The sequence below is a fragment of the Camarhynchus parvulus genome, chromosome 1A, assembly GCF_901933205.1.
Source record: "Camarhynchus parvulus chromosome 1A, STF_HiC, whole genome shotgun sequence".
Classification (NCBI taxonomy): domain Eukaryota; kingdom Metazoa; phylum Chordata; class Aves; order Passeriformes; family Thraupidae; genus Camarhynchus; species Camarhynchus parvulus.
In genome coordinates, this window is record NC_044586.1 from 9,178,522 (window position 1) to 9,193,440 (window position 14,919).

The following is a 14,919-nucleotide window of genomic DNA, read 5'->3' on the forward strand; positions in this document are numbered from 1 at the left end:
CAGTGACTTGAACAATGGCACTTGGAGCTGCACAAAAATGGTAGTGTCTATTTTTTGCAGAATAGATTGCCAGCATTGAAAGGGCAGAAATAATGTCCAGGTCAGAATTGGTTTTTATGATGGCATACATAACTTGAGCCCCACACAAAAGCTAACCTGTCTCATAGGTTTTGAATGATGCACTTGAATTTTTTTTTTTTAATAGTGGTGATAAATGCTAGTGGTTACTGATAAATTCAAGTAATTTGCTCTTCCAGAGCACTCCATGCTGTTCAATAGATGGAAGGACTGTGAACCATGGTATAAGAAACTCCCATGACACAGTGTTTCCATTTGGAGGAAGGCTATTTAACATGGCTGGGATTTTTTTCACGATGTCCAAGTGTTATCTGTGTCCACTAGCACTGCAGTGGAGCTTGCTGCTGACAGCTCTAATTTTAGATGGGGATTGTGAAATCTGTAGCATGCATTAATTAATTAATCTTCTATGTTTTTATCTGCCTTAAGGGTGGAAAGAGTTTCCACTGGAGAGGATTTTTCCAATTGTGTGGATTTTTTTTTTTTTGGAGTGAAAAATGGAGAGCTAAATATTTACATGTGATCTTGCTGAGGATGGGATTCTCCAAGCTTTTCACAGGCTCCACAGCTTGCCATTTTTGATATTGCAAAACTTGAGGGAGCAATATGAGCTTAGGATCTACCTTTTTGCAGCTGGTATGCTGCTTGGAATCTGTTTTGGATAGCGCTTCATTACCCATATTGGGTCTTGAATCAAGAAGGAAATCAGCTCCCTTAAATAGCTGGGCATTTTGTCTCCGTTAAGATCATCTTTCTTCCTAGCCATCATCCCTATCACCTTCCAAATATTTAAATATAGAAAGAGCAACAAACTTCCCCGTCTCATCCTTCCTGAGCAGCAAGAAAAGAATTTGGTTATGAAAAGTGGTAAACATCACATTCCTCCTCAAGTACAGAGTTAAAAACCCACAGATGGACATGGCTGCCTATTTTGCTCATGTTTGTAGTTACCAGTGTTTATTTTAAGTGATAGCATTTCTCTGAAGTGTAGCATAAATTTCCACATCAGTTTCAACAGATTATACAGAATCTTCCCTCTGATTTGTTCCCTCATTATCTAAAGAGCATAATCGCAGGAGAACAGCATTTCTTATTGTGCCCATTTCTTTAAATTCTTTAGTTTCTCTCTCCAGTGTCCAGTGCCACAATCTGAGCTCAGGGCCAGGCAGACACCTGCCCTGAATTAGCCACATGGAGCTCTCTTCAGAAGCTCCCTGAGGTGTTCCTTGCAATTATGTACTTTAATGATGCCCAAGCCATCTACCTTTGAAAAGCCCTAAAGCAGCTAATGTGTTGGGATTTCTTCTTCTGATGCTATTCATTAACACACCACTGTCCTTTCTTGCTCACCAGGTATTTGCTTCTTACATTTAGGGTTTAAGTTCTTGTGGGAGCAGCCAGTTTTGATCCTTATTCATACAGTTCCAATCACAGTGGGGTAGGACCTAAATGTTACTGCTGCTCCAGTAATAAATTATAGCATGTGAAAATAGAAAGTAGATTTTGACAACCAGTGTGTGCAGAACTTTGGGGTTTGAAACCTACTTTGGTGCTTCTTCCATAATGTGGAGCCAAACAAGTTAATCTTTCTCCACGGAGGTTGTTCAGCCTGGAGGAAAGAAGACTCCAGGGAGACCTTTTGTGGCCTTTCAGCACTTACAACTTAGGGAGTTGTAAGAAAGGTGGGGCAGACTTTTTAGTGGGACCTTTTGCAAAAGAGTAAGGGACAACGGCTCTAAACTGAAAAGGGGTGGATTTAGGTTTAATCTTAGAAATATTTTTTTTTTTTAACAATGAGGGTGATGAAACACTGGAAGAGGTTGCTCGTGTATTTCTGCAAACTTTACCATACTACAGAAATTAACCATGAAGTGTACTTACATTAACCCACTGGTTAAAAGCAGCTGCTTCTGACAGAGTGGATAGCTCCTGAGGAGAGAGAAGAGAGATCAATGAGTTTGTAAGCCATAATTAGCAGTACCAAAAGTGCTCTTGACTGTGGTGCCACACACCATGTCTGGCCTGGCTGATGTGACATGGAGGAGGAGGAGGTTTTCAGTGTGTGTGAAAAAGAATGGCATTAATGGTTTGTTTATTTTGTTGGGTTTTTTTTCTGTTTGTTTGTTTGTTTGTTTGTTTAGTTTTTAAAAATATTTTCTGGTAATGGGAAAGGTGATATATCAATTCTTGAAAATCAGGCCATGAGTTGCCTAGGTGTGTACCTTGCTATGTATTGTGTACTGACCCCAGGCTAAGCATTAATTTCCTGTGATTTTAAACTTAATTCTTTTCTTAACTCCATGCAAAATTAATTGAAATAGATGTTGTTTTAGCTGATATTTGTACAGCATCTTACACATCACCCAGCCCTTATTCTGCCAGAGTACTTAGAACAGAGATAGATGATAGTATAAGCAGGGGTGGCAGATAGTGCTGAGAGGCCATGTAAGATCATTGCCAGGAGCTGAGTCTGAGGACACACTCATTTTTCCTGTGCTGTTAAATGCATGCTTATTTCACCAATTGACTTGCTTTGGTTTTATCTGCCTGTGGGTCAGCACAGTTTGTTTCAACATGATAAATTGCTCATTTCCACTGAGAGAGACTGCAGGGCAAAACTTCAGAAGGGTTGACTGCTTGGTGCTCCCAACTGGGAGGTGGTTGCTTAGCTCTGGACTCTGGGATTGGTGTTTTTCAATTCATTTTCAATTTCAAATTTTCAATTTGTTTGAAGCCAGAAATATGCTCTGCTCCCTTAGGCCCCTTTCCAAGCCATGTTTGTAAACACAATTTATGAATCAGGCAAGTGTTCCCACTGGAACATCCTTTGCAGAGATCACTGGTGGGTATCATATTTTTCTGACTGTTTGAAAAGGTTTTGCTGTTCTCTCTGGTTAAGGTGCAGGGTGGGCCCTGTGCAGCAGGTGCTGTGCCCAGAGGCAGTGACCCCAGCACTTACATCTGCAGCGTTTCCATAGCAGGTCCTGCCGTCCCCCTCGTAGCCCTTTGGGCACACACACTGCCAGCCATGGGAAGACTCAAACTGACAGGTTGCCTTTGAACCAGAAAGAGAGAGAATTTGTCAAACACTCACTCCTTACATGTTTGAAGCCCTGTTCTTTCACCTGACTATGGCAGATCCATCCTCTGCTCCACCTGAGGATGGAACTACAGGGCACAGCAGAGCACATGCAGCTGCTGATAAAGCTGATAGATGCCTGGGTAGAGACTGACTTGGGTAAATATCCCAACAAGATCCAAGTTGTAATTTCTGGTATATAACCAGCATTTATTTATTCCAGGTCGAGATAATTGTTCTGTACTGGCAGATTTGGGAGCAGCCCTTGCAGTCTGTCCTCAGGTACTATACTGATGTGGTTCACACAGTTTTTGGCACTTGTAGAACTGCTTGGAAAGTGCTTTCTCCAAAGGGAATTGCAGGCTTGAAATGGCAAATAAATTCTATGGTGTGCGCAGGAGGCGAGGTGTGATATGAATCTGAACACTTTGTTCAGGGAATGATTAATTACTCACCAGATGATGGCATTTTCCATTTTGTTCCAGGCACGAGTTTATGGGTGTGCATTCAATTCCATTCCCCTGAAATCCATCCTTACACTTACAGTCATTCTGTCGTTTCAATAAAACACAGCAATTCATTAAAATGATTAAAATAGAATTCATATTCTAGACATGGTGAATTAGTTTCTCTGTGTTTCCATAGCTTGGCATTGACTCCAGTGGAATGACACTGACTAATATCTGCAGAAGACCTTCATACCTGACATCCACTAATGCACTTTCTAAAAATGTGTTTGCTGAAAGAGCAAGAGGAAGGAGGGAACACCGGGACTGGAATTTAAGGAGACTGTTTTGGATAGAGAGCACCATGTGGAAATAACATCGTGGCTGTGAGGGAGAGCAGGATTTGGGGAAGAAAACAGGGTAGGAAGCCCAAGCCCTGGTAAAGTGGTTGAGGACATGCAGGTGGCATTGACTGTGAGCACTTACCTGCCCTGGCCCGATGTAGATGCAGGTGGCATTCTCGTGGCACCGTGCCGTGCTGGGCCGCAGGCAGGGGTTGATGGCTGAGCAGTCCCTCCCATCTCCTGTCCATCCTGCCTGGCAAACACACCTGTGCTCCTCTGGGCCTGTCTGAACACACTCAGCCTAGGGGGAGATGCAGAGGCAGCCATTCAGGACTCTTAGGGGGCATCTGCCTTTAGCCATCAGTGGGATCTGGGGAACGAGCCTGGAGCTCCAATGAAAACCGTGACTCCCATGTAGAAGTTTCTGGCCAAACCTTCCTCTTTGCTTGCCTTTCTGTGGGAAAAGCAAGTACTTACATTGACATTGCAGCCACCAGGGTTTAAAACAGCACAGGGATCAACTTTGGTGCAGCTGAAGCCATCTCCCTCATAGCCAGGTTTGCAAACACAGCTACAGAGACAAGAGGAGGAAGGAGGCATTACACGTGACAGGACAGCTCTAAAATAAAGTGATTGTTTTCCACTGCAATGTGCTATTTATAGGCAGCTTAAAATTGGTAACCTTGGATTCGTGATGCAAGTAGCTCAAGTGTGTACATTATGGGGTTTTTTTTCCAAAATATTGACTGGGTTAATTGAGTAAAATCAGCGATCCATTCTCTGCATATGAGACGGAGAGTGAAATTAATTCTGAGCCGATGCTATCATTGCAAAGTTGAGCTAACAGCCCTAAAATATTTATGGGCTGGCTTTACTCTCTCTCTGTTACACAGAAGATGGCTGTGTGTGAGACAATGAGCCCTCCTGTTTCCCTGGGTCCCTCCCCAGGATTAGCCTAAATTGGAGGGAATTATTTAAGCACTCAGGATCTGCAGCATCCCCCCTTGTGCTTGTTGTGACTCATTATGGATACACTGCAGCAAGAGGCAAACCTGCTGCATGTGAGGTGAGCTTGAGGCAAGCGCAGGGCAGCTGAAGCAGTAACAGAGTTTTGTGGGCAGGACTGAGGAACCTGTGCTGAAATCTGTGGTGCTGTGGTGTGCAAAACTTACCTGACCTGACCAGAGTGAGATATCCATCCTCAAACTGTTGAGAATTTCAAGGCTTAAACTCCTGAATCACTAAGGGGTGGTTAGAAATAAGAGCTTCCTAAAACCTCTGTAGATGTTAGTAGGAAGGGAGGCTTTTAATCAAGGATCAGATCTGTGTGCAACTATCAGTGTTAAATATATAAAATACAGGGTATTGAGAACTTGTAATTATTGACTTGCAGCTCAAGGCTGATGTAGTGCATGCTTGTTTGCTACAGAGCAGGCTTTCAGTGGCTGCTGTCTGTGCACTGCTGCCAGGGACTGGTTTTGGTCAGGCAAACAGGAAAGAGCTGCAGCACAGTGAATATTAACGGGATGCAGGCTGCTGACTTACCTCACTGCGCCATCGTTGAGCTGGCAGTCTGCATGTGCATGGCACAGCTGCAGGGAGGGCTCACAAGGAACAATCTGCTGCTCACAGAGTTTCCCTGTGTATCCAGCTCTGCAGGATCCAGGCAGGCAGCTCCCATCGCTGTCTACTCGGTTATCACACTTCCCATTGATGCAGGGGCACTCTGCCAGAGATAAACTACAGTGTGCACTTCCACAGTAGAAAAAGGCATTTGTACTCCCATTTGTACTCCCATTTGTACTCCCATTTGTACTCCCATTTGTACTCCCATTTGTACTCCCATTTGTACTCCCATTTGTACTCCCATTTGTACTCCCATTTGTACTCCCATTTGTACTCCCATTTGTACTCCCATTTGTACTCCCATTTGTACTCCCATTTGTACTCCCATTTGTACTCCCATTTCTACTCCCATTTCTACTCCCATTTGTACTCCCATTTGTACTCCCATTTGTACTCCCATTTGTACTCCCATTTGTACTCCCATTTGTACTCCCATTTGTACTCCCATTTGTACTCCCATTTGTACTCCCATTTGTACTCCCATTTGTACTCCCATTTGTACTCCCATTTGTACTCCCATTTGTACTCCCATTTGTACTCCCATTTGTACTCCCATTTGTACTCCCATTTGTACTCCCATTTGTACTCCCATTTGTACTCCCATTTGTACTCCCATTTGTACTCCCATTTGTACTCCCATTTGTACTCCCATTTGTACTCCCATTTGTACTCCCATTTGTACTCCCATTTGTACTCCCATTTGTACTCCCATTTGTACTCCCATTTGTACTCCCCATTTGTACTCCCATTTGTACTCCCATTTGTACTCCCATTTGTACTCCCATTTGTACTCCCATTTGTACTCCCATTTGTACTCCCATTTGTACTCCCATTTCTACTCCCATTTCTACTCCCATTTCTACTCCCATTTCTACTCCCATTTCTACTCCCATTTCTACTCCCATTTCTACTCCCATTTCTACTCCCATTTCTACTCCCATTTCTACTCCCATTTCTACTCCCATTTCTACTCCCATTTCTACTCCCATTTCTACTCCCATTTCTTATCAATCAGCTCTTCCTATTTTTTTCCAAGAATCTCAACTTTTGTATTTTTTAATCTCACTCTGATGGGGGACTTTTGTTAATCATAGCCATCTCTTTTCAGGTGTGTTTTATGGGTAACTGTTTAAAACCTGTTGTATTTTCACACTGCTCTTATCAATTAATTTCAAAGTGCTTCAGAGAAGTAGGAGCAAAAATGCTGTGTCCTGGACTATTAAAGTTGTTCATTGCATGACTTTTGCTGTGCTTTCAGTGACAGGGCAGTCCTTTAAACATTGAGCCCACAGATCCTCCCCAGCAAATTGCTAGGACTGGGTGGATTAGTGCTGCTGGGGGCACAGCAATGTGCCCAGGGGACACAGCAGGAAAGCTTTGTGCATTCCAAAGAAGTGTCAGTGACTAGTCAAGCAAACACTTGTTACTTTGGTGGGACTGGAGTTTAGGCACTGCCACGATTCCTTATGGAATTTGTGTCTCAGATTTTGTCCATGTACCTTTGAACTTCAAGGGAGCTTTGCTTCATGAATGGCAGGCTGTTTCATAACAAAAAAAGACTAAAAATGGTTTTGTAGATGAGGAATGTATGTATGTTTGATGTTGTATGTGCTGTGGACTCTCAAATATATCATGGTTTGCTCAGTAGGATTAAATCTGTTGGTGCAGAAGTGTAAGCTATAAAATAGATTTAAAATTATTCAGTAAGGGTAATTAAGGGGCCTAAACACAACCTGTTTATAGATCTAGTTGTTCTTAGATTACATATGTTTGTCATTGCAGGCAGAACCTGTTCTGTTGTGGGCAATAGCAGACGGGAACAGAATAGCAAAAATTTTCTTTTCAATTACTTGTGTGAGGGAGACAGAAATCAAAAGAACAATGAATTAGTATAAAACAAGCTATGCCCCCTGCAAAAAAAAAGAAATTAGAGTATTAAAAAAATTAGAGTATCTAAAAAATTTAGAGTATTTACACAGACCCTGGCCTTACAATGTGTCTCTTTGAAATAGAAAAGAAAATACCCCAGGAACATCTTGCTCATGTTCCACAGGGACAGTTTAGCTGCCAGGTAACTCCTACCTGAACACCAGGAGGGTCCAGAAGTCCCTATTGGGCTGTTGTTCACACTCTTGTGCTGAGGCTGTAGAGCTGCACTTACCTTTGTCACATTGAGGTCCATATTTGCCAGGGTGTGAGCAGAACTGGCAGCTCAAGCCTTGAAATGCCTCAGAGCAAACACAAGTGCCATTTCCATCCAGGCCATCCATGCACTGTGATATGGAAGGGAGGTGGTGGTTATGTATGAATTCAAACAAGTCTTTGCCCTAAAAAAGAGACTACATGCCTGTCCATATTTTGTGACTCTGATAGACTCTCGGGAAGAACTCCAGCTTTGCTGAGACAGATGTTTCAAAGGGAAACTTTCTTTATGTTCTTTTTCTTTGCTGCTGTGTATTCTACCTTTCTTTGCAGTTTTTATGTGAGAATAGTGAGCTGGCGGGGGGGAGTCATTACACTGTGGTGTGCAAATTTAAAGCATGAGAATGGGCCACTCAGCCTTGCCTGTGTGCTGTGTGTTGGAACCCCAGAAATCTTCAATTTGGGCATCTGAGAGGTGACAGATTCCATTTCCATCCCTGGACACAGATGAAGGGGGCAGCCCTTGTGGAGCCCAACATTCCTGTTGTGCAGAAATGCTCCAGGGGCTTTTGGGACACAGCTCATCCTTTCCCCCATCCTGGAGTGCAGGGTGCTGCTGGATGCTCTGCTTACCTGCCCATTCCCTGAGCAGGGTTTGGAGAAACCTCCTGGGCATGGTCTGCAGTTAGGGCCAAAGAAGCCTTTGCAACACTTTGGTTCCTGCAAAATAAAGAAAAAATATCCTCTTTTTCAGTGCTTTAGGGCAGAGGCAGTGCATAAAAAACAAATCTTTGTTGTGTTTCAGCCCTCTGAGAAATGCCTGCATGGATAACAGTATCTGAAAAACCTTGTGTTGAACCAGAACCAGCTCTGCAATGGCCTATTAAAAAACCAGGAGGGGTGTTGACAGCTCACTAAGGGGATGCACAGACCACCAGATATTGCCCTTGTTCTTATCAGACTCAGTTTTAGAAATCCCCATCCTGTCACCACTTATGAACATGCCAGTGGGTATCTGCCCATATTGTGTGCAGTCTCATATTTGCCAGTGGGAGTGCAGGGGAATTAGGATGCAGGCAGTTTCCTTGGAATCTGAGATCAGGAACCTCAGGATGTTTCACGCCAGGGAGATGCTGTGACAGCCAGACATGCTGCTCTGATCTTCCTCTCTCCCCTCTGCACCAGGGTGGGATTTAGCCACCATGCAGCTCTGAATGGCCTTTTCAGTTGTATGTTGTTTTATTTGTGCAGTGGCTTCTTGAGCTGTTTATTTATAAAGAGAAAATATATTAGAAAGGACTGATTTGCATGTGTGATTCAAGAGAACTAGGAATCAGCAAAAGGCTTACAAAGCTTGCAGCTTTTAGACCTCTCTGCCTGTCACTAAGTGGTGCTCATGAAGTGCAGAAACCTATTTAGGAGCCCCAGAAGGGTGTAAGGATCTCTTAGGGCTAATCACTTCTGCCAGAACTGGGCTTCCCAAGCAGTAGTTGGAGTGTGGCTCTCATGGCTGTTCCCCACTCATTGTTATCCAATATCATGGGAAGTCCTGGGACAGGAGTGGCTGGGAGCAGGAGAGGATGAGTTGTCCTGTTCTTCATGGATGAAGCTGCATGGGAAAATGAATAAACTTGGGCTTGGAGCCTTGTGTGAAAACTCCTGCGTGGCAGAGGATGAGTGTGATGTTGTCAATTACATATGACAGATAATCTGGATTTTTCCCTGCTGTTTACCTCTGAGATGTACAGCTGTTCCTCTCAGCCTGGTGTTGAAGTGCATGGAAACTACTCGGACATGTCCAAACATTTCTCAACTCCAAAAGGAAAGTTCTCCATGTATAAGAGAATACTTTGGAAAACTTTTACATGCATTTCACCTTAAGGAGCTGTAATTCTATAGCTTTGCTGTTATATTGCAGGCTCTAGCACAGCCAATTTTCTGAAAGGTTGGGCATTCAATAATGCACCTCTGTTTTGAGAAAGGCTGGAACATGCACAAAAGGGAAGCATTAGTATTTCTAAGCTATGTGGAGTTCTGTGATACAGTCTTAATATCACAGCATAATTTACCTGGAGAACAGAAAGCATCTTGCTGGTATTGCATTTAAAAATTTTATTAAGTTACGTATGTTTCACTATATGAACTTTCTTTTCATTGTTTCTGACTACTGATTTACAGGACTACTATCAGTGGATTTTTATAAAATGGGGAATAACATTCCTGTGGAAGCTAGACTTGAATTTTGTAGAGAAATATTTTTTGTGGAGAAATATGCAGCTAAATTTGCATCTCTTAAATACAAAGCAGATGGGGGAGCTTCAATCTTTCCTGAACCTGTGTCTGCAGACTGTTACTTCAGGGAGGATGCTTAATCAAAAGGAAACTTTTAACAGATGTGAGATCTATTTTAAACATATCCAGTTTATTAACTCTCAAAGCATTGTCATAATGATTCTCATTCCTCACATCTCCCCTCTGCTGAAATAAGACTTGCTTCACCTGAGAAACAAGTAAGAGCTCCTATGAAGGATACAGGGAATCTTGCAACAGCAAAAAAAAAAAAAAAAGCTGAAATTGTCAGATGATTCAGCCATTGCCAGAAAGAGATGGAAGTACCATATATATTTGTGTTTTTTATGCAGTCTCCTGTTTTCATATGTGGTCCTTTTGCTCTCTATCTTGGCAGAGCAATAACCAAAAAATGGGCATGCCTTCCCCCTGTGCCTTTTGTACAACTGGTGAATCTGCTGGGAAATGTCTCAGGATGCTCTTGGGATGGGCTGCACATCCTGGGGACAGGGAGGCAGTGCATGCTGGAAACAGCCTGCACACACACCCCAGCTGGAAACAATAGGGATTTGTAAAGGTGTTATACCATCTGCTGACATTCATCCTTATGGATGGCATACCCTGTAAACTTTAAGTATCTCTCTTTTATGACTTCTAAGTGTTCCAGCATGAATCTGGAACCAAAGCACAGCACCAGGGCTATATCTGCTGGCTCTGATTTTTGAAGAATGGTTGTTCATTTCTACCTTCTCCTTTCATTCCCCATTTTTCCTTCCCCCACTCCCTTCTTTTACTGAACATGAAGCTTCCTCAACAGAAGAAAACAAGGACATGAATGCACTGGTTTCCTACACTCAGTATAATGAGTTAACTAATATTGTCTGAGAATCTAATGAAATTTACACATTTAACTTCTATGAGAATATTTTATTTTTTCCTGGAAAAACACACATTGAGTCTAGAATGCATGCACTGTGAACAGCAAATTTTCCTGTGTATAGGTGGCAAAGAGAAAAATACTCTTTGCTTCCACATGGTAGATCTAGTGGTACATATTTTTTGTCTTCACCCTTGGGTTGTTTTTCCTGACTGGCTAATTTATCACCATGTGGTGGTGACAGAGTCTGGCAATTGCATTACTGAGGAGATATAAACTCCACTGGCAGATTTAAAGGTGAATTCTCTACAAGCTCTACATGCAATAACCTCAGAGAGGCCGAACCTTTCAGAGTGTGGATATGGAGTTTGTCAAAGCTGTTGTCCTTGTGACTGTCAATGTCTTGTTTTTCAATCAAGTTAGCATAAATCCTACAGCAGCATCCATTGTGTTATGTGGCTGTTTTGTAGCCATCGAACAGGAGACCATAAACCTGAACTATGGCACTTCTCCCACAGATTCATCACTGGGGCTGTGGGGAAAGAATCAGGTACTGGTTTGGATTTAATAGTCCCTCGTGTTGTACAGGACTTAAAGGAATAAAGGATCAGAATTACAAAAGCATTTGTCCAGCAAATAGCTGAGGTGCCAATATCACTGCCATGCTTTCAAGGTCTGTGGGTCAGATATATATAGTTTAGCAAATACATTTTGATATTATAAAAGCTCTTTTGCAAGGTGCACAGTCATGTCTGAAGCTGACATAAAGTCTTGCCTTTGTGCTTCTGAAAATTCCTGTAAGTGTGCCTTTACCCCTCTAGAACCTAAACATCTGGCTGATTGTTGTGGGCAGTTTCCCTCTGTCGATGTTGCTCTCCTTGATGCTCAGTGCCACTTGGTGTCACCTACTCAGTCCCTTCTCCCCGTGGAATGCATACATGGATAAGTATGCATTAGCCCAAAGGTTTCATCTTCAGGGATGCAAAGTTCTTGTAAGTGTGTAGATCTAACAGTTCCTACAAGGTTTGTGTCTTTTAACTCTTAAAAGACAAGCAGTGTTTATTAGGTGCTGTTAGAAAAGTGTTAGTGTTTATTAGCTGCTGTTACTCCTGTTTTCTGAGAGCAATGGGAATGCTTAGTACAGAGTAAAAATTACAAAATCCATTGCTCCTTTGTGTTTTCCTGGCTAGCAGTGCTCTGCTTAAATCTTGGAATGTATAACTATATTTTTAACTATGCAGGAAGCTTTCAAGGCTGACAGAAGTTCCTAACTTAAATTTGGGGAATAATTTTTGTGACCAACAGCATTTGTTCTGTCTTTAAATAATTTTTTGTCTATTGCTTTAGGATAGATTGATGTTGAACATAATTTTTAGGTAGGTTTTTGGTAAGGAATCCAGATTACTGGAGTGTTCTGGGTGTGGATTGCTTTTTGCATCAGAGATTGCTGCTTGGAGCTCTGCCTGGCTTATGATTATATTGCACATACAGCACTTTGTAGTTTCTGCCAGAGGTAACAGATCTTTACTGCCAGTGTTTTCTTCATTACATTTTGATGCTTGCCAGCTCTGCTGGGAACCTCTTTGCAGGCTGTGGTTCTGGACTGTTGTAAGCTAGGACATTAAATTGTTTCCTTTTGTCACTGGCCCAGATGTGGGCTTGAACATGGTCCAGGGGCAGCTCGCTGAGGCTGTGCTTACTCCAAGGCAAAGTTTGGTCTGACATTCAGCCCTCTTACCAGAAATAGCATCTCAATGTTACCAAGTAAAGGCCTGCACTGTGTTACCTAAGTGGGCAAGGTTTGTCAGAGTCCACCCTTCTAAATGGGAGGAATTTTGTTTCTGGAGGAAAGCAGGGCTAGGGGAAATGGTGGCTGCTGAAAATGACATGTTTCTAATATATAAATATAGAATTATTATGTTAATATTTTAACTTGCTGTTTCCTTTCTCTGCATATTTAGTAGAAATTTAAATATTGGTCTGGAGTAGTTTCCCTGAGAAACAGGGAATAGTTTTCCCTGAGAACATGATAATTGTAAATTCCCATGTACTTGTATGCACAGATGGGATCCAGGAACTGGACTGGAGAGACAAAAGTTATTTCCAAGGGTTAATGAAACAACTAGATTTTTTAAAATCTGGTATAGGATGTGTTCATATGAGCTCTCTGTTTGTAGTACTGCTAGGCTGGTGGCAATTGATTTATTTATTTCCAAAAATACCTCTTTCAAATGGATGATATCAGAGAAAGTTAGTAAAGTGAAGAGGAAGCTGGAATGCCTTCTTTGGAGGAGTTGGAGACACAGATTCATTGTGATTCTCTTACCTTTGTGACCTGACTTGTCTCCTCACACCAGTGTGGTAGGATTGGAACAATTGTGGGTGGGATGAGAACGCCCTCAAGTATATAAATGCGACCATTTTTTGCAACAATATCTGTTTCTTCTATTTTTTCTCCACTCACCAAGACTTGTCCCTATGAAACAATAAATTATTATTAATAATAAAGTGGTTTTAGCTCCTCAGTTTCTGATGAATTAATTTTAAATGTTTAAAATTACTTTCTAGTCATACTTCTTTTGAATTTGCTATCTGATTTTTATTATGCTTGTTTATGCAAGAAGCACACATATATTGTGTGTTTTCTTGAATACTGGTTTTCAACAGAGGTAGCTAAAGTTTTTCTGTGAATCTGCCCTGTCAGCCTGTGTAACTGGGGAATAATAGACTGCCAAAATGGGAAAACTACTGATGACTTCAGGCACTGATTTCAGTGGGTTTAAGCATGCCTTGGTGTTCTCTCTGACAGAGGAGAGGGAAAGTGAGAGAGAGTCTGGGGTCTATCTAAATTCACAGGAGAGAGGAAAAAAAAAGTATATTTCTGCATTTACTCCTGCAGCTGCTCTGCCCTACAAGAATTTTTATAGGTGCATCTCTGCCCCAGAAGAGAAGGAAGGTAACCTAACAGATCAGCTTGGTTTTGCACAAGTACTGATCAATTAACACTGAAAAATCTGTTCACTAAGTATATCAGGATCAGATATTACAGAGAGAAAAAGAATATTTTTGTGCTCACTGATAAGTGTTTAAAATTACTAAAATAGGTAACAGAATGATTTTAAATATATATATATATTTAAATAAGGCAGAGCATGAATGAGAATCATTCCTGGACTGTGGATAAGCATAAGGACCAAAACCCTGTAGGGTGTTCTTGTATATCAATCATTTGCTCTGCATCCTTTATAAAATTAATGTTAACAGTAGGTGGGAATGAGAAGTTGAAAATTCCTCTGCTAATGCCTCCCCTGTCCCTTTTTATTGCCCCTGCATGCAAAGTTGCCTCGATCAGAGCAAGCTCCTCCCAGGGGAGGGCTGTGACTTACAGTGCTGGTTCTGTTAAAGTGAATGAGCTGCTTTGCCATGGTCCTGATGTGCTCTATGGAGACAAGGCTGGCAACCTCTAGCTGAAATAAATGTAAATTGGTTGAGACAAGTGTAATATCATTACTCTTTTCAAATCCAGACAGATTTCACAAGAAAGACTTTCTCTGGGGTGAGGAAATTATTATCAATATGACAATTATTATCAACGTGACAATTATTATCAATTGACAGACCAGCTTGTGTAACAAAGTGAGTGCCATTAAATCATGGCTGAGCTTGCTGGTTCCTGCAGGTGAGGACCTTATTGCTCAAAAGAATATTAATTTTCCTTCCAATTATAACAATTGGTCTAATTAAAGTTAATACTTTTCTCTAGAAATAGACCCCTTTGCATCCACAGGCCATTGCGGTGGTGCTGGTACCACCACAAAAGAATATTAATTTTATTGCTGAAAAGAATATTAATTTTTCTTCCAATTACAACACTCAGTCTAATTAAAGTGAATACTTTAAGAATAGCCCTGTTTGCATGCACAGACCATTGTGGTGGTGCTGGTACCATGAAGGTACATGTGGTTTTCATGTTCCCACTCTCTGTGCTGGAGTGACCACGTCAGATTATACAAACTGAGCCTTTCTTTAAGGATACAG

General features: G+C 41.8%; 1 protein-coding gene across 1 annotated transcript in view; it reads right to left on the reverse strand.

The window, feature by feature from the left end:
- The window catches only part of STAB2 (stabilin 2), an 81,147-nt gene that overhangs the window by 40,961 nt on the left and 25,267 nt on the right, over nucleotides 1-14,919 (reverse strand). The window contains exons 17-26 of the mRNA XM_030959924.1: nucleotides 14,268-14,348; nucleotides 13,208-13,357; nucleotides 8,349-8,435; nucleotides 7,735-7,846; nucleotides 5,493-5,673; nucleotides 4,425-4,518; nucleotides 4,090-4,248; nucleotides 3,613-3,708; nucleotides 3,038-3,133; nucleotides 1,960-2,007 (exon numbers count right to left, since the gene is read on the reverse strand). Of these exons, the coding sequence (XP_030815784.1) occupies nucleotides 1,960-2,007; nucleotides 3,038-3,133; nucleotides 3,613-3,708; nucleotides 4,090-4,248; nucleotides 4,425-4,518; nucleotides 5,493-5,673; nucleotides 7,735-7,846; nucleotides 8,349-8,435; nucleotides 13,208-13,357; nucleotides 14,268-14,348 (1,104 nt within the window). The remainder of the gene's footprint in view (nucleotides 1-1,959; nucleotides 2,008-3,037; nucleotides 3,134-3,612; nucleotides 3,709-4,089; nucleotides 4,249-4,424; nucleotides 4,519-5,492; nucleotides 5,674-7,734; nucleotides 7,847-8,348; nucleotides 8,436-13,207; nucleotides 13,358-14,267; nucleotides 14,349-14,919) is intronic.